Source organism: Podarcis melisellensis (genome assembly GCF_964234715.1).
Source record: "Podarcis melisellensis genome assembly, chromosome: 16".
Classification (NCBI taxonomy): Eukaryota; Metazoa; Chordata; class Lepidosauria; order Squamata; family Lacertidae; genus Podarcis; species Podarcis melisellensis.
In genome coordinates this window covers 13,627,780-13,647,636 of record NC_138533.1, presented here as the reverse complement: position 1 = coordinate 13,647,636, position 19,857 = coordinate 13,627,780, and the positions used below count along the sequence as shown (strand labels likewise).

At 48.4% G+C, this 19,857-nt stretch overlaps 1 protein-coding gene across 1 annotated transcript in view; it reads right to left on the bottom strand.

The window, feature by feature from the left end:
• Positions 1 to 6,545: 6,545 nt before the first annotated feature.
• The window catches only part of TAGLN2 (transgelin 2), a 28,163-nt gene continuing 14,851 nt past the window's right edge, over positions 6,546 to 19,857 (bottom strand). The window contains exons 2-5 of the mRNA XM_081892017.1: positions 12,713 to 12,952; positions 11,522 to 11,696; positions 9,753 to 9,855; positions 6,546 to 7,969 (exon numbers count right to left, since the gene is read on the bottom strand). Coding sequence (XP_081748143.1) covers positions 7,828 to 7,969; positions 9,753 to 9,855; positions 11,522 to 11,696; positions 12,713 to 12,892 — 600 coding nt within the window. The 5' untranslated portion in view covers positions 12,893 to 12,952 and the 3' untranslated portion in view covers positions 6,546 to 7,827. The remainder of the gene's footprint in view (positions 7,970 to 9,752; positions 9,856 to 11,521; positions 11,697 to 12,712; positions 12,953 to 19,857) is intronic.

Sequence of the window (19,857 nt, the reverse complement as noted above, 5' to 3'; positions counted from 1 at the left end):
CTCTCTTCTAAAAACAAAACAAAACTTGGGTTAAATCAAGACTTCTAACAAATCCAGACTGGGCTCTAGCCTATTGAGAAACTGGGAGAAAAATGCTCTGAGGTTCTGACTGGGCAATTTCTAAAAAGTCCACCTCATATTCCCCCTTCCTTCCACTTACTCTGAGAATACCACAAGCAAGTGAAATTTAGCCAGCATGTCCAATTTCTCACACTTTTCCAGCAATGCAGCATTTTCTCAGCAAAGCAGCCCCTCTTTCTCATCCCGCCCCCCATCATATCCCCCCTCCCCACTGCCTTGTGATTTTCCACTATACAAATGGCGGGAAGTGACTCATTTAGAGGCTCTGCACTGGCTCCCCTGCCAATCTCCTTTTCTGGTGGTGTGTGACAGCCATCTTGGCCTCAAGCCACTGGGCTGCTGGATTCTCCATTAAGCTAACGAGCGTTTCCTTTGATGTACTTGACAGAGAGAGGGGAAAGCACAGAGGCTAAAGCAACATCCTCCGGCAGGATGACAACATCACCCCCCGCCCCCCCCCGAATGCCAGGAGTGTGGGGTGAGGTGAGGAAAAAGCTCACCGCACATGCTCAGTGGTACTCTCACCCTTCCTTTGGCTCAACAACAAAGCATCTGCTTTGCATGCAGAAGCTTCCGGGCTCAATCCCTGGCAACGTCCCTAGATAGGGCTGGAAAAAAGCCTCAGCCTGGAGAGCCGCTGCCAGCCTGTGTAGACAGTACTGAATTAGATGGTCCTCAGCTGCATGGAGGAAGTGGTTTATATCAACCCCCTAGTATCAGTGGGTCTGGGAGCGGGGGGCTGAATAAAAACCTGGGGATCAAAAAGGGCCTAAGGGTGGAAAATAGATTTATGGGGTATAGTGTGAAATTTTTAATTTGGAACTATGATCCTCAAAAATAAAGAGCATGGGCATGTACAGAGTGCACCTCCCTTGCCACTGCAGAACCTCTGCATGATATCATAATTATTTTCACTTGTAAGCCTTATTTTTTATATATTTTATGCTTCCTAATAATGGATCAAATGTTGATGACATACAGTATTCATATTTCATTTGCATTCCTAAGAATTTGAATTGAGGTCAACAGTTTTGAGCAAACCTGGTGTACTGGCAGTACAGAGCAAGACAGAAGAACGGCAGTCAGACTCAGTTTAAGGCGGCTTACACCCCAAAAGCAGATTGTGAGATTCCGGGAAGTTCCAGGCACTTACCCAGGGTCTGTATTTGCCTTTGGGCATTGAGGCACAGCAGAGACTGTCGTGTCTTTATGACATATGATTTCTTTAGACTTATGTACAACCTCAGTTTACGATGGATGGACTCCCAGCATTACGCTCCAAGAGGGTTCCATTTATCCTCTACCTGCAGCCTCTGATTCCAACTGTCAGCCCACATTGTGCTCTGACGCCCGTCGCCAGCTTGCCGCATTTAACAAACTGCAACCTCTTTTCCCCCAGGTCATATCATCCCCATTGCAATCCTAAACCCAACACTGATTTTTCTCTGCTATCTCTCAGTAGAAGGAGGGGCGCCACCTGCTTGCCTTTTGGCACAGCCTATACCTTCCTAATGGCTTTTCTCCTCTTTTAATGGTCTTCTCCCAGATGATTTCCTGATCACAGAAGAACTGGTCTGGCCTGTATTTCAGCACTTTGCTAAATCCAGCGTCTGGCAGCCCCATTCCAATACTCCAAGCACTGATTTAACTTCAACACTCATCAGACCCAGGAATTCAGGAGAGTCAAAGCACCCACAAACTCTTAACTGCCAAGCTCTGCAGGAATGAGAGGCTGGGCAGAGACTGCAGCTCAGCAGGAGAGCAGAAGGTTCCAGCTTCAATCCCTGGCGTCTCCAGTTAAAAGGATCAGGAAGCAAGTTGTGGGAAAGACCCCTTTTCTGCATGAGACCCTGGAGAGCTCAAATCAGTCAAAATAGATAAACCTGTCATAATACAACTCCTGTATTCCTAGGAACAAGGGACTTGTGACCCTTCAGTTATAGTTGTTGGACTACAACTCCTATCATCCCCACTGACCATTTGCCATGCTGGCTGGGGCTGATAGGAGGCAGAAGAAATCCAGCAACATAGAATCATAGAGTTGGAAGAGACCACAAGGGCCATCGAGTCCAACCCCCTGCCAAGCATCTAGAGCAGGGTTTCCCAACTCAGCTGTGTTTTTTTTTTTTGGACTACAATTCCCACCATCCCTGACCACTTGCCCTGTTAGCCAGGGATGATGGGAGTTGTAGTCCTAAAACAAGCTGGAGACCTGAGTTTGGGAAACCCTGATCTAGAGGCCCAGATGTTCTCTAACCATGAGCTAGAAGTATCAGATTATGCGAAAGGTTTTCCTTCACCTACCCAACACCTTGGGGCAGCGGAAAAGGAGTATGGGTACAGCACTCCCCCGCCCCAGGGCAGGAGCAATGACGTCATGTGCCAGGGCAGCAGTAGAAATGACAGACCTCACCTTTGCTCCAGCATGCGGATGAGGCAATAACAAGGCTTTCAAGTTTGCTTGTAAAATTTACATTCGTTTTCTTTTGCCCACTTTTGCCTCTGGCCCTGCATGCCACTGGAATGTGGCCCAGAAGGAAATATGGCCCTCGGTGTTAATTTCCAGGACCCACCCTATTCCTGTGACTGCAACTTTATTTTATCTGGTTTTAATACTTGAATTGCTATAACCTGCCCTGGGACCTGCTGGTGAAGAAAGGGTAATAAACGGAATTATAATAATATATCCTAATATTCAGCAAGCCCACAACTTACTCTGCATTTAACTTGTGCACATTCAGCTTCACATGCTTGGCATATATATACCTTAAATGTTTTGACTTATACACAGTTTTGGCTTTAGGATCAATCCCTGGAATGTAACTCCCATGTACGTTTCAGGCTTAATGTATGCAATTTTGCCCTACTGAATGTATTGTGCCCATTGTTTTCATTGATCTTTGTATTTATATGTACAACTTAACACAGCAGGTACATTTTTGTACACAGTACTTGGGAGAACTGCATTGCAAAATTCAGAAAAGTGCAAATTTTGAAGCATAGCTGTGCTTTGGTTCGCTTATTGTTTTAGAACATGTGAATTAATTAAGTTTGCTGTTATTATTATTGCTTCTTAATGCCATTTAGCTAAAGGGACCCCTGACAGTTAAGTCCAGTCGCGAACAACTCTGGGGTTGTGACACTCATCTTGCTTTACTGGCCGAAGGAGCCAACATTTGTCTGCAGACAGTTTTTCGGGTCAGGTGGCCAGCATGACTAAGCCGCTTCTGGCGAACCAGAGCAGTGCACGGAAACGCCGTTTACCTTCCCGCCGGAGCGGTACCTATTTATCTACTTGCACTTTGACGTGCTTTCGAACTGCTAGGTTGGCAGGAGCAGGGACCAAGCAACGGGAGCTCACCCTGTCGCGGGGATTCGAACCGCTGACCTTCTGATCGGCAAGTCCTAGGCTCTGTTGGTTTAACCCACAGTGCCACCCACGTCCCTAATGGCATAATATCCCACCTTTTTATCTGAGGAGCTTAAGGTGGCATACATAGTTCTTCCCCTCCTCAAACAACCCTGAGTGTTAGGTTAGGCTGAGAGGGCACTGGCCCCAGGTCACCCCATGAGTTTCATGGCCCAGTGGGGATTTGAACTGATGTCTCCTGGGTCCTCATCTGACACACTAACCACCACATCACAGTGGCTCTTTAAATGCAGACGGACTCGAATTTCTCCTCCACCTCCAGTCCCCAAGTCTAAAAATTACCTGACTGTGCCATTGGTTCAGTGGCTGAAACTTTGGCTGAGGACTACGGCCCAGGATGCAACAGTCTCTTTGGAATGCATGGAAGATGACAGAAATAAGGGTGTACGCCCCACATTTAAACATAGGGAGCTTGGGTCTTGCTGCAAGTACAGAGGCCCAGCCCAGCCCAGCTCACACACACACACACACACACACACACACAGACTAAGAGCAAATACCGACACACCCTTAGGGGGCAGACACACACATACACGGCAACGTGGAAGTAGCACAAATGTCAGGTGGGCGTAAGCGTAATGCTCCACTTGGAATTGCTAGGAGCTACTTTCACCCTCCTCGAAACAGTTCTTTCTTTTTCTCCCCTTCAGGGCTGGCCCTAAACAATTTGGCAAAGGACAAGGTGGTGCCCCCCCCCATTCCATGTAGAGAAGGCATAAGGGTAAAGGGACCCCTGACCGTTAGGTCCAGTCGTGGCTGACTCTGGAGTTGCGGCGCTCATCTCACTTTATTGGCCGAGGGAGCCGGCGTACAGCTTCCAGGTCATGTGGCCAGCATAACTAAGCCGCTTCTGGCGAACCAGAGCAGCACACGGAAACGCTATTTACCTTCCCGCTGGAGCGGTACCTATTTATCTACTTGCACTTTGACGTGCTTTCAAACTGCTAGGTTGGCAGGAGCAGGGACAGAGCAATGGGAGCTCACTCTGTCACGGGGATTCGAACCGCTGACCTTCTGATCAGCAAGTCCTAGGCTCTGGTTTAACCCACAGCGCCACCCGCGTCCCAGAAAAGGCATAGTGGCAGCCAAATTTTTGGCCCAATCTGCACCTTGCATTTAAAGCAGTATTGCGTCACTTTGTCATGGCTTCTCCGCAAAGAAGCCTGGGAACTGTGGTTTATAAAGGCGCCGAGCGCCGAGTGATGTTAGGAGACCCCCTATTCTCCACACCAAGCTACAATTTCCAGAGTTCCCTGGGAAGAGAGACTGACTGCTAAAACTGCAGTTTGCATCCAACCAAGTTATACTCAAAAGTAGACTTACATTGCGTGAACTCCCACAAAAAAGGCATTTTCAACCTGATCCCCAGGGACCAGGGGTGCCAACTTGAATATAATATGGGGGATGGGGGACAGGTAAGCCCCACCCTCGAAGCACACCATTTGAATAACAATGCCCATCGGCTTTGGGGGCCCCCTGCCACATCAAATATTTTATTGGGCAGGTGGCAAATAGACCTCAGTTTAGGAGTTGGCTCCTGTGTCTGGGACAAAAGCTGTTGACTTGTTACCGGAACTTAATGTTACCTGCATTTAATGAGGGCTGAGCATGCTCCGTGGAGGCAACAAAATGCTGGCTGGCTTTTGGGTGGGGAGAATGGAAAATTAGGAAGGAGTTGGCGTGGGCTGTTATGGAGAAATGCATGGCTGACTCAGACAGTAAACAGGAAGGCTACACCTCGCAACGCTGCGGCAGGTCCCGCTTCTAACTTTAGCGAGGCACCCTAGGCGTCGCTTTCTCAACGATAAGGCTAATAAGTGGCAGATAAGCTTCCTTGGGAAGAAACAGGATTCCCACGTGATGTAGGAAACCTCTGTGCGCCCTTGCGCTGTACACTCCCTGGATGAGTGGCAAAACGGTCCCAGTTTGGGCTTCACAAGAGCCAGAGGTGTGCACCTCAGAACATTACCCAGAATCCTCTTTGTGGGGCAGGCAAGTTTCCATGATAAAGACACACTTGGGTGGAAAAGGTTTGCCCTGTGGGCAAAAAGTTTGGCATGAAACATGCTGCGATTTCTCCGTGGACTTTTGGCAGAGGAGAGCCCGCTTGACAACAAAAGATCTCTGTTGCCAAGGAAACAGCGGCCGGAGTTATGCTAACAGAAATTAACCTCTGGTTCCTGGTTGAGGAGGACAGAGTTTCTTGGAACAGCCCAGAAGCTGGAATTGTGCCCTGGCTGCTGCTTGGGTCCACTCAGGCAGAATTTCTCAAGATCCGCTGGGGGTGGGCAGGAGTGGGGAGGTGCAGACTATGAATACTTCTTTTCTACATGGCCTAGTTTAAAAATCCATGGCATTGTCCAACCTGGTACCGCACTCCCTCCCAAAACACATCATGTCTTTGACCCTGAAGATCTCCCCTGCAGCGCTTTTCGTGTTCTGCTCCCGTTTTATAACCAGGTGGGGAACAGGACAAAAGGCCCTAGAGCTGGACTAAAGCAGCTGTGGGGAGCCTGTGGCCCCACAAGCCTAATTAGTCCTGTCAGGCCTCCCCATTTTGACCCCTGAGATTGATTTGGTCAAGCAGCCACCTGCTCACCTGTCTACAAGATCTTAGGTGTGGGGCAGATGGAGACACAGCTGGGCTACAAACAAGTTTTCAGGCACTGCCAAGTGGCCCATCAGCAGAACCTGGAAATGGACTGCTGCAAAGGTCGATGTGCGGCTCTTTTGCAAGACTTAGAACATCACGGGATCATCGGGGCTTGCAGAGAAGTTTCCTGCTTGGCAGGGGGTTGGACTCGACGGCCCTTGTGGTCTCTTCCAACTCTATGATTCTATGATTCTAAGTGTGTGCGGCGCTTCGAAGCCCCGGCAAACTGCTGTCGGGCTGCAGCACAGGTAGAGAGGCTTTGTGACAGCTGGGTCTTCCTGATCCAGTTGTGCTTGCTAAAAAGCTCTACCCCCTCAAGAAACAAAACAAAACGCCCCGCCCTTTCCACCCATCCCAACCCAGATAAGAAATAGGCAGGGGTTATAAACAAAGGACTGAGCAATGTTTATTCCTTATCAGTGATCTTGAGGCAGAGTACATTCCACAGTTAAGAATGCCACACAGTTTTAAGAGTTCAGACTCAGCCCTGTGCCTTTTTGCCCTGGAGAAGAGGCAAATTTGGAATGGCAAGACAGCTCTGACCAGCCCCCCCCCCCCGAAGTAAAAAAAAAGAAAAAGAAAGAAAGCCTGGCAGGCAAGCAGGAGCACCCAAATGGGTAGGAATTAGCAGCAGAGAATGAGGTTTTCCACTGCAAGACAAAAATGAGAGGATTTCCAGGGTGGGGAGAGACTGGCTGAAAAGTTAAAAATCCCCCCTTTGCCCCCTTAAAAGCACCCCAAATGAAACAGCTACCCAGGAATGTAGTTGTAGAGAATCTGAACCCAGCACCAGGAATGGTCACCTTGTGATCTCTGGAGGTTGTGCCAGCCAAAGAGATCCTCCTACCCTGTGGGTGTGAGTGTTATTTGCTAGGTAGACACCACAGGAAGAGGTTAGCTGCCCTGCTCCCCTCACACGCGCACCAAGGGGAAAAAAAAAGACATTGCAGTGCAGAGTGCTGAGATTCTAGATATTATCCAGGACTGCTTTGCTGGCAAGTTGCTGAGTTAAGACTGCCAAAAACAGTGTCCAAAAAAGAAACGGGCATTTATTTACTTTTTGTTTTGGTCCAGTTAAGTGTAAAAGGAAAGCGGGGTTTAAGGGGCCAGATTCTGGAATGTGAATAGTGAGTTTAATAAAAATAATAATAATAAAATGTTGCAGTAGGAGGGGCATTTGGCCACTAGAAAAACCACATTGGCATTATGACGGGTGGTGGGGAGAAAAAGGAGACACACACACCTTTTTTTTTTGGTCCCTGTATTCTCCAGATGAGTGGTTGGTTGGCCCCAGCATTATATTTAGGGGGGGGGAAGAGGGGAGGTGTTGTATGGAGGACACCCCCCCCGGAGGGGGGTTGAAGAGCTCTTGAGAAATGAGATCAAGAGTAGGCAGGGAGAAGGAAAGAAAGTGTACTCACTCCAGTCGTGTGTGCTTAAGAGGAAAAATATGGGTAAAAAAAGGGGGGCAGTAAAAAAGAGAGGAGGTTACAGACCAGGGCTGGCACAGGGGGAAAGTGGGCACCATAAGGCCCCTCTCCTCCTGGTCTGCCTTTAAGGCTTCTCGTGGTAGCACAATTTGGAGAGAGACAGAGAGAGAGATATTCTTGGGGATATGAGGTGTCAGAAAGCAAGGAGCCATCGCTTGGTGGGGCAGCCCGGCTCAAAGGATCTGGCGTGGCATGCCGTAGCCCGTCATGCCCGCTTGTGATGCTCCCCGGTTGGTGCCCATCTGCAGACCGATGACGCTCTGCCCTTCCTTGAGCTTGTCCTCTGGGAAGGCACGGCGGTTCTCCTGGGACTTCCTGTCCGGGGGGGGGGGAGGCAGGAAGTGAGGGTTAGAAACAAGCACACACATCATTGCAGAGAACATAGCCTAGGAAGTTTTGTTTTTTTAAAACAGGATATTCTAAAAAATTATAACTCGGTCCATTCGTATTGCTTATCTTTGTTTGGCTTAGAACAGGGTTTCCCAAATTTGGGTCTCCAGCCGCTTTGGGACTACAACTCCCATCATTCCTAGTTAGCAGGACAAGTGTTCATGGATGATGGGAATTGTAGTCCAGAAACAGCAGGAGACCCAAGTTTGGGAAACCGTGGCTTAGAGGATCTAGATAGCTAAAGCACCATCCAATCACATATGAAGCTGCTTTACGCTGAATCAGACCATTAGTCTCTCTGGGGTTGGATACGGGAGTCTCTCTCAGGTCTCCCTCCCTGCAGATCCTGAGGACTGAACCCCAGTGGGCTTTATTCCAGCAACAATTTTTTGAGCACCAGATTTCAAAAACATGCAACTGTTTTCTCCAGACCTTTCCGCTCAAGAAACTTAACACAGTTTTATGACCATTTGGAAAGTCCATTCTGACTTTTGTTTTTATGCTGCTTTTACCATGAATTGTTTATTTGTAATTTTTCTGCAAGCCAAGCTTACAGAAACTGAAAAGGTGACATTACAGTAATATCTACATTCCTCTCCTCACTAGGTCCTCAAGGAAGACAAAAGGCTGTATCATAGGACCTAATTTTCTTGTAAAATAGTGGTTTTGCCTGAGACTTTCATTATGGAGCAATTTCATTCTTGGCTCCCAGGTGTTTTATGGTTATTCAATAGCATATGAAAATTGATAATAGTTAAAACACCCCCCTGTAATCCCCCGCCGTCCAAATTCGGTTGTGATCCAGCATTGCAGCGTGTGCCTGGGGAGGGGGGAAATCTGACCTGTCAGACCGCCCCCCCCCCGATGTTTCTGGTCTGTACCTCCCAGCATCCCCTACCACTGGCCATGCTGGCTGAGTCCAACAATATCCAGAGCAGGGATGGCCAATGTGGTGCTCTCTGCATGTTGGGGACTACAAATCCCATCATACCCAATCATTCGCCACAGAGGCTGGGAGCTAGGAGTTAAATCTGGAAGGCATAGGGCCAGATATGCTGTGGTCTAGAGGACCACAAGTTCATCACCTGTGCAGCAGCAGACTCCGAGCCGCCAGCTGAAGTGCAATGGATAAATGACGTTATGCAGCCGTGTATTGGGAAGTTTTAAAATGTTTTTAATGTGCAGCAACAGCCTCTCATCTCCTGCCATTGTCACTCAACCTTCCTCTTCTCACAGTAGCTAAATGGGAATAATACTGGCTTACCCAACAAGGTTGTCCCAGTGATGACTGAATACAGTGGTACCTTGGTTGTCGAATGGATTGGATCCAGAACAAATTGGCTCCCAAATGCCACAAACCTGGAAGCAAGTGTTCCGGTTTGTGCACTTTTTCCGGAAGCCGAACGTCCAACGGGGCTTCTGATTGAGTGCAGGAAGCTCCTGCAGCCAATCGGAAGCCACTCCTTGGTTTTCGGGAGTCAAATGGACTCCTGGAACGGATTAACTTCAACAACCAAGGTACCACTGTAATGTTACAGAGTGCTTTTTGGAAGCATTATAATGCAACAACTTCTGGGATTGTTACAGAACAACCCTACGGTGAACAGTGATTTTCTTCCCTTATTTTCTTCCCTTACAAATTTGAACTCAATATGGAGTTAGTACACACACACACACACACACACACACCTCTTGCCACAGCACTTACTTAGGAAACCAGTTGGGGTCCCCAACGAAGAGGCCGTCTCCTTTAGAGACCGCCAAGCCTCCCAGGTTCATCAAGGTTCTCTGCACGCTGGCCATGTGTTTAGCTGTGGGTTGGAAGAATTCAGAAAGTGATCAAATATATGCACCATGTCCAACCTTAAGCCCATTCTCAAGATCAAGCAGGAGCACTGTGCTCTTTTACAGTCTGGCAGAGACCCTAAAGTGCTGAAGCCAAGGACTGCAAAAGGCCACTCCCTTTTACAAGTTAGGCAAGGCGATCTTGCATCGTTTCCCCACAATTTTTTCCTGTTTCGGCTCACCATCACCAAGAAGCAGCAACAGTTACACAAAAAGCTGCTTTGCAAGAAGGGTGAAACCACCAAGTCCAGCGCAGTCTGCTCAGCACAGACTGGCAGCAGCTCTCTGGGGGAGGGGGAGTTTTTCCACACTACTTTCTACACCCAAGGCCCTTTTGATTGGAGATGGCTGGGAATTAATCCTGGGTAAAGAAAGAGTCTGGGACGTGGGTGGCGCTGTGGGTTAAACCACAGAGCCTAGGACTTGCCGATCAGAAGGTCAGCGGTTCAAATTCCCGTGACGGGATGAGCGCCCGTTGCTTGGTTCCTGCTCCTGCCAACCTAGCAGTTTGAAAGCACGTCAAAGTGCAAGTAGATAAATAGGTACCGCTCTGGTGGGAAGGTAAACGGCGTTTCTGTGCGCTGCTCTGGTTCGCCAGAAGCGGCTTAATCATGCTGGCCACATGACCCGGAAGCTGTATGCCGGCTCCCTCAGCCAATAAAGCGAGATGAGCACTGCAACCCCAGAGTCGGTCACGACTGGACCTAATGGTCAGGGATCCCTTTACCTTTACCTAAAGCAAGAGGCAGTGTAATGTAGTGGCTAGAGTTTTGGACTAGGAAGACCTGGGTTCAAATCCCCACTTAGCAAAGAAGTTCACTGGGAGACCTCTTAGTCTCACAGCCTACCTCACAGGGTTGTTGTGAGGATAAAATGAAGGGGGGGAACAATCTACACAACCTTGAGCTCCTTGGAGGAAAGGTGAGATAGAAATGTTGCTAAGTAAAAGCACTCTACCAAACACCAAACAGGCCATTAAGAATCCACCCTCATCCCGCAATGCAGGTTAGGCAAAAATGGAAGCTCTGATCTTAACTTCTCCAAACGTCCAGGAGCTTATTTTATAAAGTGGACCGATTTGGCAGAGATCTGCGTTGTTTTTAAAAGTTGTGCCAAAAGAGACACTTCCTTGGCCTTGCTTCTGTTTTTCTGCCCTCGACCCTTTAGAAATGGAGAATTCAATGATCCAGATACCAGCTCAAATCAGAAATGTCATTTCCAAGCAGAATGCCAGCCCCCCAAGTCAAAGTGGTGAGGCGACTTCATGCCTGCCCTTTACTTGCTGAAAAAAGCAATCTAGGTTTCTTTTCCTTTCCATCCCTAATTGCCAAGAGGGAATGGGGAGACTTTCCTGGAGACTGCAGCTGTGGGAGGGAGCATTAACACTGCAGAGCCCTGATGCGCTCCTCTGGAAGACTGCCGCCCCATAGCAGGCAGGCTTTGAGGGACAGCCTTCAACCCTAACTGCAGTCAGGGAGGAGTTGGGCAAGGCTAGGCTTGGGAAGGCTGGGAGCCAGGTGAGGGGGCCTATGGGCTCCCCACACCTGCTTTAGATCACACGTGGTTTCCCCTCAGAGATGCTCCCTCTGCCCTCCCTCCTTCTCCCTGCCCTCCGCCGCAAATACTTTGTACCTTCCCAGAGGTCCACCGTCTGGAATATGTCTGTGGCCTGGATGCCATACTGCTCGGCTGCACGCAGGAACTGAGAAATCTGCTCCATCTGTTTGAAAGCCATACTAGAACTCTGGATCTTCGCCACCAGCTTCTGTCCCTTGGGGCAAAGGCTGTTGATGAGGTGGCATAACACCTAATCAGGGGCCAGGAAGAAAATGGAGTCTGTTATAATAATAATAATAATAATAATAATAATAATAATAATAATAATAATAATAATTTATTTATACCATGTCCATCTGGCTGGGTTTCCCCAGCCACTCTGGGCAGTTCCCAACAGAATATTAGAAACACGATAAAACATCAAACATTAAAAACTTCCCTAAACAGTGCTGCCCTTCAGACGTTTTCTAAAAGTCTGATCGTAGCTTATTTCCTTGACATCTGATGGGAGGGCGTTCCACAGGGCAGGCGCCACCACTGAGAAGGCCCTCTGCCCGATTCCCTGTAACCTCACTTCTCGCAGTGAGGGAACCACCAGAAGGCCCTCGCCGCTGAACCTCAGTGTCCGGGCTGAACGATGGGGGTGGAGTTGCTCCTTCAGGTATACTGGACCGCGGCTGTTTAGGGCTTCAAAGGTCTAACACTCTGAGTCAGTGTTAGAAACTCGGATAAATAAGCTAGGCACCAAATGGTTTCTTAAACCAGGGTTACTGCTGCCAAAACGAAATGTTCAGCTGTCATTTTTGGGGGCCAGGAAGCTCGGAAGTTGTATTTTTCAATACGACCTTTCGTTCCGATTGTGTGCAGATAAAATATATCAGGCAGAATTCTAAAGGGCATGTTGCGAGTGTCGTGAAAGCAGTCAAGATCCAAGGATCCCCAGGCAGGCACCTCCAGATGGTGGAGCCGTTAGACGCCATCCTGGCAACGCTTGGCCGCAAGTGGCCAATAGTTAGATGCAAAATGTGCCTGGCGAATTTCGAACGCTGCTCTGAGCGGCAGCACTAGGCTCCAGTTAGTAGATCTTGTACGAAATGGAATAGATCAGGCAAACCTGAAGCTTGCCTGCTCTAGCCCATGGGAGCCCACACCAATGAATACCTGCAGCCTCTCCTCAAAGGCACTGCATGACTTAGATTGCCTTTTTGTAACGACAGAGGGACCCCAAACCTTCTAGGCTGAACGAAGCCACACCAAACTCTTTACCGTTCCATCTTTCAGCCACTCTTGGAAGTTCTTTTTGCCTGGCTGGGGCTGCCCAACTTCCGGCCCACACTGGGCAACGATCCACTGGATTAAAATCTGCTCCAGTTCGTCGTCATACTGCTTGTCGATCTTGTTCTGAACCTCCCTGCTGAGTCCGTAAGCGGGGCCTCTGTTTGCCATGGCGGCTGTGGGGGGGTTTCGTGTACCTCGGAAGGCTAGATAGAGCAAAGACACACAGACCTAAAGAAAGAGAATCATAGAATCATAGATCTGTAGTGCTGGAAGGGAACATGAGGGAGGAGCATCAGCCTGGGAAACCTCAGGAGCACATGCTGAATTTGAACTCCCAAAAATACCATAGGTACCATGTTGCTGCCTCCTTTTTTTGTTAAAATTTTAACGTTACAGAGAAATCCATATGCTGAAGGTTCTTACAAATCGCTCGGTTTGTTTGAAGTGCTTTTTTTGGCAGACAGCTAAGTTCTACTTAAGAGTAGACCCACTGGAATTAATGAGCCCAGGTTGGTCACGTTGATTAATTCCAGTGGGTTTACTCTGAGGAAAGATTAACATCAGCGTACAACTTATAGTACTCATTTTTCTCTAGACTTTAAGAGGTTTTTAGAAAAAAAAAATATAAAGACAAAAGCGAAAGCTTGAAATAAAAGTGGTTTCTTTAAAAAGAAAAAAAATCAAAACTATTTTATTAAACGTCAAGGCAATATAATCCTATCATAACCAGAAAAATAGAGACTTTTCTGAAATAATATAAACACAACAGACAAAAAGTCAGGGGAGAATCTTTCTCTTATGAAACGGGCACTAACCCTCTAATGTCTCAGCCAAGGACATGCATTCAGTTGGAGAAGACCGTGATCTCATATCTGTATCTGAGCTGCAGCCCCATGCAATAAATTGGAGTGGGGTGTGTGTGTGTGTGTGTGTGTGTGTGTGCTGTTTTGCACTTCCAGAACACTTGCATGTAAATGCCTGCCTGCAATGAACCCTGGACACACTCTGTGGCGTACGGCTTGTGCTAATTACCCATTATAGGTGGTTTTTAGAAATTGCCCTTCCCAGGAACAAGCTGCACCAGCGGAGGAGCAAGTAGGATGAGCTGCTGCAGAACAAGCAGAGCAGGCGGTAGTGAGCATTTAGCAAACTACACGGGAATTCTCGGGCCGTCTTCCTTGGCCCAGAGATGGTTAGGTGGAGACAAAAGAGTGGTGGCCGTTCCCAAACGCATCCTAGCGCAGCTCCTGTTCCAGCAGTTTTTTTTAACACTGACACAAGCCAGCTAAGTCTTCAACCCAGTGGCGTAGCGTGGGGGGTGCAGGGGGGGCGGCCGCACTGGGCGCAACATCTGGGGGTTAGGGTTAGGGGGCGCAAATCCACGGGTTAGGGGGCGCAAATTACTTGCCTTGCCCCGGGTGCTGACAACCCACGCTACGCCACTGCTTCAACCAACCCCGGTTGACTCTTATCATTCTGGTAAGGCAAATCAGGTAGGTTGGTTTAAACACACACACACACACACACACACACACACAAAGAATGTGGCTTTACAAGAACCTTAAGCATCCCTAGACAAGGGTTTGCAGGAATGGAATAGAAGACTGCAACAGCCCTGGCACCCACAAGTCGTTGGGTTGCTAGAAAAGCCAGAAAAAGTTTTAAGTATGCCAGACCATGAAAACAACCCACAAAACATAATGATATAAAGAGGAGCTTGCTGGATCAGACATGTGGCCCATCGAGTCCATCATCCTTTTCTCGCAGTGGCCCACCAGATGCCCGGGGTGGAAAACCCAAAAGCAGGACCTCTGAGCACAAGAACCCGTTCTCCCCTCTTGCCGTTTCCAGCAAGGAGCATTCAGAAGCATTGTGACTGTGCAGGCAGAGCGCAGAGCCATCATGCTCAAAACAGGAAGCTCAGTAAGCAAACTGGCACCGGCAGGAAGGAAGGAGGCGGCGGATGACCCAAGTAACTGCAGAACGGAGAAGCGTTTCCATAGGAAGGGCAAAGGAACCTGCCTTATACCCCTGGGCCTATTGAGCTCAGAAATGCCCACTGAGATTTGCAGCAGCCTCCCAGGATTTCAGACAGAAGATGTCCTTAGCCCTACCTGTGGACACCAAAGATGGAACCGTATGCATGCAAAGCAGGCACTCTATGACTGAGCTACGGCTCTTCCTTTAAAAATAAAGATTCCAGTCCTCATGGCTTTAAATAAAGGCCGGCTTTAAATAGGAACACGGAGTCTGCTTTAAAACAAGCAGTGTTAGGCTCCAATGTCTAGTTGCCCTTTTTTCAACCAGGCGGCTCTAAAGTCGTCTTTTTCAAATGATGGGTTTCTCAGTTAAACATCTGGCTAGTTCAGATGACAGCCATGAGCCTAGGTTAAGAAATTTGAGAACTTAAAGAATGAAAGTCCCTTGATCCAGGACCAGTCCACATATAAACTGGCCTAATCCGACCTCTTTTTCTGAATGGCGACAGCTCCTGCTCAGGCTGCCCAGCCGAAGCATTTTGGTTCCTGAAATTCATTCTGATTGTGCAGATAGAAGTATAACTGGTAGAATTCTACAGGATGTGTTGTTAGTGTGTGTAAACAGTTCAGATCCAAGGATCCTCAGGCATGCACCTCCAGATGGTGGAGACGTCAGGCACCACCCTGGCACTCAGGCATCTTCACCTGGTCGACAGCCTGGTGCAAAAAGCGCCTGGCGTATTTTGAACACTGATGCCAAGCCAGATCATTGGTCCATCTAGTTCAGTATTGTCCACACTGATCGGCAGCAGCTCTCCAGGATTTCAGACATGAGTCTCTCCCAGCTGAACCTGGGACTTTTGGTATGCATGGCAGATACTCTATGGTCCACCATTGAGGATTAGCAATGCCAGCTACTGCATACCTCAATAAATCCCTGGAGAGCACACAGGCCCTTTATAAACCATTACAGCACCCAGCCCAAAGGCTATATTGTTTTGCAAGAGGAGGGGGAGAATGGCAGTTGTATGGGGGCGGAGGCGGTTAAATCCCTTCTCCTGGGGCTTTGGAGAGTTCCCTTTCAAGGGATGCTGTTTTACAAGTAGGTGGGGAATCTCTGCTTGCTCAGAGGCCAGGCACACCCCAGTTTGCCTTTGCCTGCAGGGCAGGATCTGTGCCAAGATGCAAAGCAAGGGCAAGGCCTGAGTGGTTAGATCAGGCTTGTAAACAGACAACTCGCCTGGGGTGATCAGAAGTTGCTTTCAAGTGATCAGAGAGAACATGTTAAAAGAAAACACACACCAAAACCCCAACCTGCAACTCCCCCTGCCTCCTATTGGGTCACAAATTCCCATGTCTTACCGTTGTTGTTTTTTACATGCACTATCCAAACTAGGAACAAGGGAAACGGTGTGAGAGGGTCAAGCTATTGGTCCATCTAGCGTTTTATGGTCCGCAGTGACTAGCAATGGGGATCGAACCCAGAACCTTCTGCATGCAAAGCAAATGCTCTGTCCCTGAGCTACAGCATCTTCTTCCCCATATTCAAGTGATCTGAAGTGCTGCCACAGGGATGATGGGAGCAAGCTTGTTTTCTGCTGCTCCAGAGGGGAGGACCCAAACCAACAATTCAGATTACAGTACAGTGGTACCTCGGGTTAAGTACTTAATTTGTTCCAGAGGTCCGTTCTTAACCTGAAACTGTTCTTAACCTGAAGCACCACTTTAGCTAATGGGGCCTCCTGCTGCCGCCACGCTGCCGGGACACAATTTCTGTTCTCATTCTGAAGCAAAGTTCTTAACCTGAAGCACTATTTCTGGGTTAGCGGAGTCTGTAACCTGAAGCGTATGTAACCTGAAGCGTATGTAACCCGAGGTACCACTGTACAAGAAAGGAGATTCCAATTGAGTATCAGCAAGAACTTTCTGACAGTAAAAGCTGCTTGACTGTGGAACGGACTCCCTCAAGAGGCAGCGGACTCTTGTTCATTCTGCAGCCAGATATCCCGACAATTTTTATTTTTTTAAAAAAAGAGCATGTGCAGGCCTTTTTGAGTATACGGTAACTGAGCCTTCAGGATTCGATTCAGGAAAGAGCAAGAACACTTTGAAAAGAACACTGGGCCAGAAGCTTCATTTTGCAAGAAAACCCAAGATCGACTGGGGAGGTGGTAGTCAGAACAGAAGCCTCCTTCCAGGAACAGCGCCCTGAAAATGGGAACGGCTGTTCTGCCAAGGAGCCAGTTTTACACTCCAGCAGATTCTCACAGGCCTCCCTGCCTCAAATCCCCCAGCAATTCTCAAAAGCTTACAGAACCACCCACCGTAGCCCATTGTCCGACCCTCTCCAGACAACACTGCCAGCCATTGTCTCTTGCTCTCTCCAGACCCTCCGTGCCCCCCACCCGCCACAGTCTGGGAAACTGGAGTGGGGGAGGAGAGAAAGGAAGAGAAGGTTGCCCCCCAGCTGCTCCGCAGGAGGCCTGAAATTTGGAGCCAGCCACAAGCTGGCCAAGGAGGAGCGCCTGAGGCCTTCTCAAACCACACTGGGCTGACAGTACATCTTAGGGGCTGCCACGTTTTTAAACACGTGGAACCTCAGGCCTCTGAGCATGTGCAGTGTGCCTCCCCCCAAACCCTCATTTTTTAAAAAAGGAGTGGCAAGGTCACTCTCAGTGCTGATTTATTTTATTTTTTAAAAAGCATCCTCCCTCAAAATAAGAGCATATACAGTGGCACCTCGGTTTTCGAACGTAATCCGTTCCAGAAGACCGTTTGACTTCCGAAACGTTCAAAAACTGAGGTGCAAAGGGCAGTCTGCAAATTTAATTGAGAAACACTCAGCAGAAGCCGTTCGACTTCTGAGGAGTGTTCAAAAACAGAAGGATTTACTTCTGGGTTTTCGGCATCTGAAAACCGAAACGTTCGACTTCTGAGACATTTGAAAACTGAGGTACCTCTGTATATAGTTCATCCCATGCTATCACCCCGTTGCATTTCATCCTCACAACAGCCCTGTGAGCGAGGAACCAAGCTCCAACCCCCAGCGCAAACCACTTTGCTACTGTGGTTCTGAGGTAAGCAGAATTGTGGAGTTGGACGGGGTCATCTAGCCCAAACCCTCTACAATGCATAAATGTTTTTGTATTGGAGGCAATCTTAACACCGTTAGGCCATCTTGCTTGGCACTGTCTGCCTCAGGCCCAAGGACGGGACATGACCCCCAGGGCTTCTTTATCTGACCCTGCTCCCAAAGCCAGGCCTCTCATAGAATTGTCGGGTTGGAAGGGGGCACCAAGGGTCATCTAGTCCAACCCCCAGCCTTTGAGTGCTTTGTCTTTGGAACTGTGATAGGGCCTCTTGCTTGCCAGATTAGAGAATCGAGAAGCATGTGCTCCGTGTGTGCAGAATCCTCTTGATTTCTGTGGGGTGGGATCCATGGGCATGTTCACACCACTGCCTTAAGAGTGCTGTGAAGCTGCTGTTTTCTTAGTGTGTTTCACAGGGCTGCCCCTCCCCAGCCCAAGCTGTTCAGATCAGCATAGCTTCAGTAGTGTCAGATTCACTTCTGCTCGTGTCCACATCAGAAAGCGCTGGGGCGCCTTTACCCCTATATGCAGAGATGTCCACACCTGAGCTAGAGCTGAACTAGAAATGGCTTAAGGACTCAAAATGGAGGGAACATGGTTTGACTAACAGCATCAAATAGTAGCATTTTACACAGGGTACACAGGCATTTCAGATAACGGTTGTGTGAAGGCAAGATTAAAACCTGAGCACTAGGAATGCAGTAAATGGAGAGTGGACAGGAGCCTGAGTCTACAGTCCTAGTCTACTCTGCAAAGAGGTAAGACACTCATGGAACAGCAGGCTGGTGAAGCCAGGTGAAGCTAATAGCTATGGGCTACTGCAACAAAATATGGTTCCCCCAAACCCCTTTCACAGAAGGCCTGAAGTGGTGGGAGTTAGAGACAGTGGAGAGTTTTAAATAGCGGTCGGGTGGCTGTCTGTCAGGGATTCTTTAGTTGCGACTCCTGCACTGCAGGGGGTTGGACTAGAGGACCTTTGGGGGTGCCCTTCCAACACTGCGGTTCCACGACGAGAAAAACACAGAGCAGGCTGCAATTCTATGCGTACTTACGTAGGAGGAAGCCTCAACACACTCAGCCAGACTTGCTTCCAGAAGCACAATAATATTAAGGAAGTTTTAAGCAAATTCGCCTTGAGCCCCCAAACTCCACCAGGAGGCAGCATTCAGGGACCCATCAATTCAGGGAAAAAAGGGGAGGGGAGTTATGAAACAGGATTAAACCGAAAGGTCACAGATTCCTCCTCTTCACACACTCAAGACTGAAGCCAGGCTTTCCATACTGATGTGAATCTCTCTCCCTGGCACCTTCTAATGCCCCCCAAAGTCTTCTAGGAAATAAAACAACTCTCCCCCACCTCACTCCCCCACTTTTGAACACTTGTTGGGGAAGTCTGAGACCTGAACTGATTTCTATTTTTATAAACAGGAGGGTTGTTTTTTTTGAAAAAAAAAAAAAGGAAAACAGGGAGAGGTTGAGTAGTATCACAACGAAAGTTATGTGCAACATCTTAAATCACTGGATTCTCTCATTTTCTCAGAGGCAAAAGCAAAGGGCAAAGAAACGTATATAATTTGCCTTTGCACGACAGGCCAGATTCTGTATACAATCACACAGCCCTTTCTATCCTTTCTTCCCACAAGGAAGAGGCATTATCAGCTTGCAAAGACATATTTCAGCCAGGCAAAAACACTCAAAAGAGGTGCAAAGCAGGGTTTGTGAGGTGTGAAGTTTGTGAGGAGTCCTGAGGGCCACCTTTGGCCCCCAGGCTGAGGCTTCCCCATTCCTGGAATTAAGACTCTGCTAGAATTTACCCATAATCTATCAGGGTTTTGCACCATGGATAGATGCACTGAGAGTTAGGTCTGATGTGAAGGATCAAAGTGGGACAGGTACAACGCCCTTGCAAGGTAGGCCGGTATTCTTGTCATCCCATATTAGATGTGTGTGTAGGTGGACTGCACTTAAAGATTCAGGGAAAGAGAATAAACCTCTCCGTTTATTCTTTGAGCCTTTTCACTAGTGCTATAAGCAGGCACACTGGGGCCTTAACAACCCATTGAAG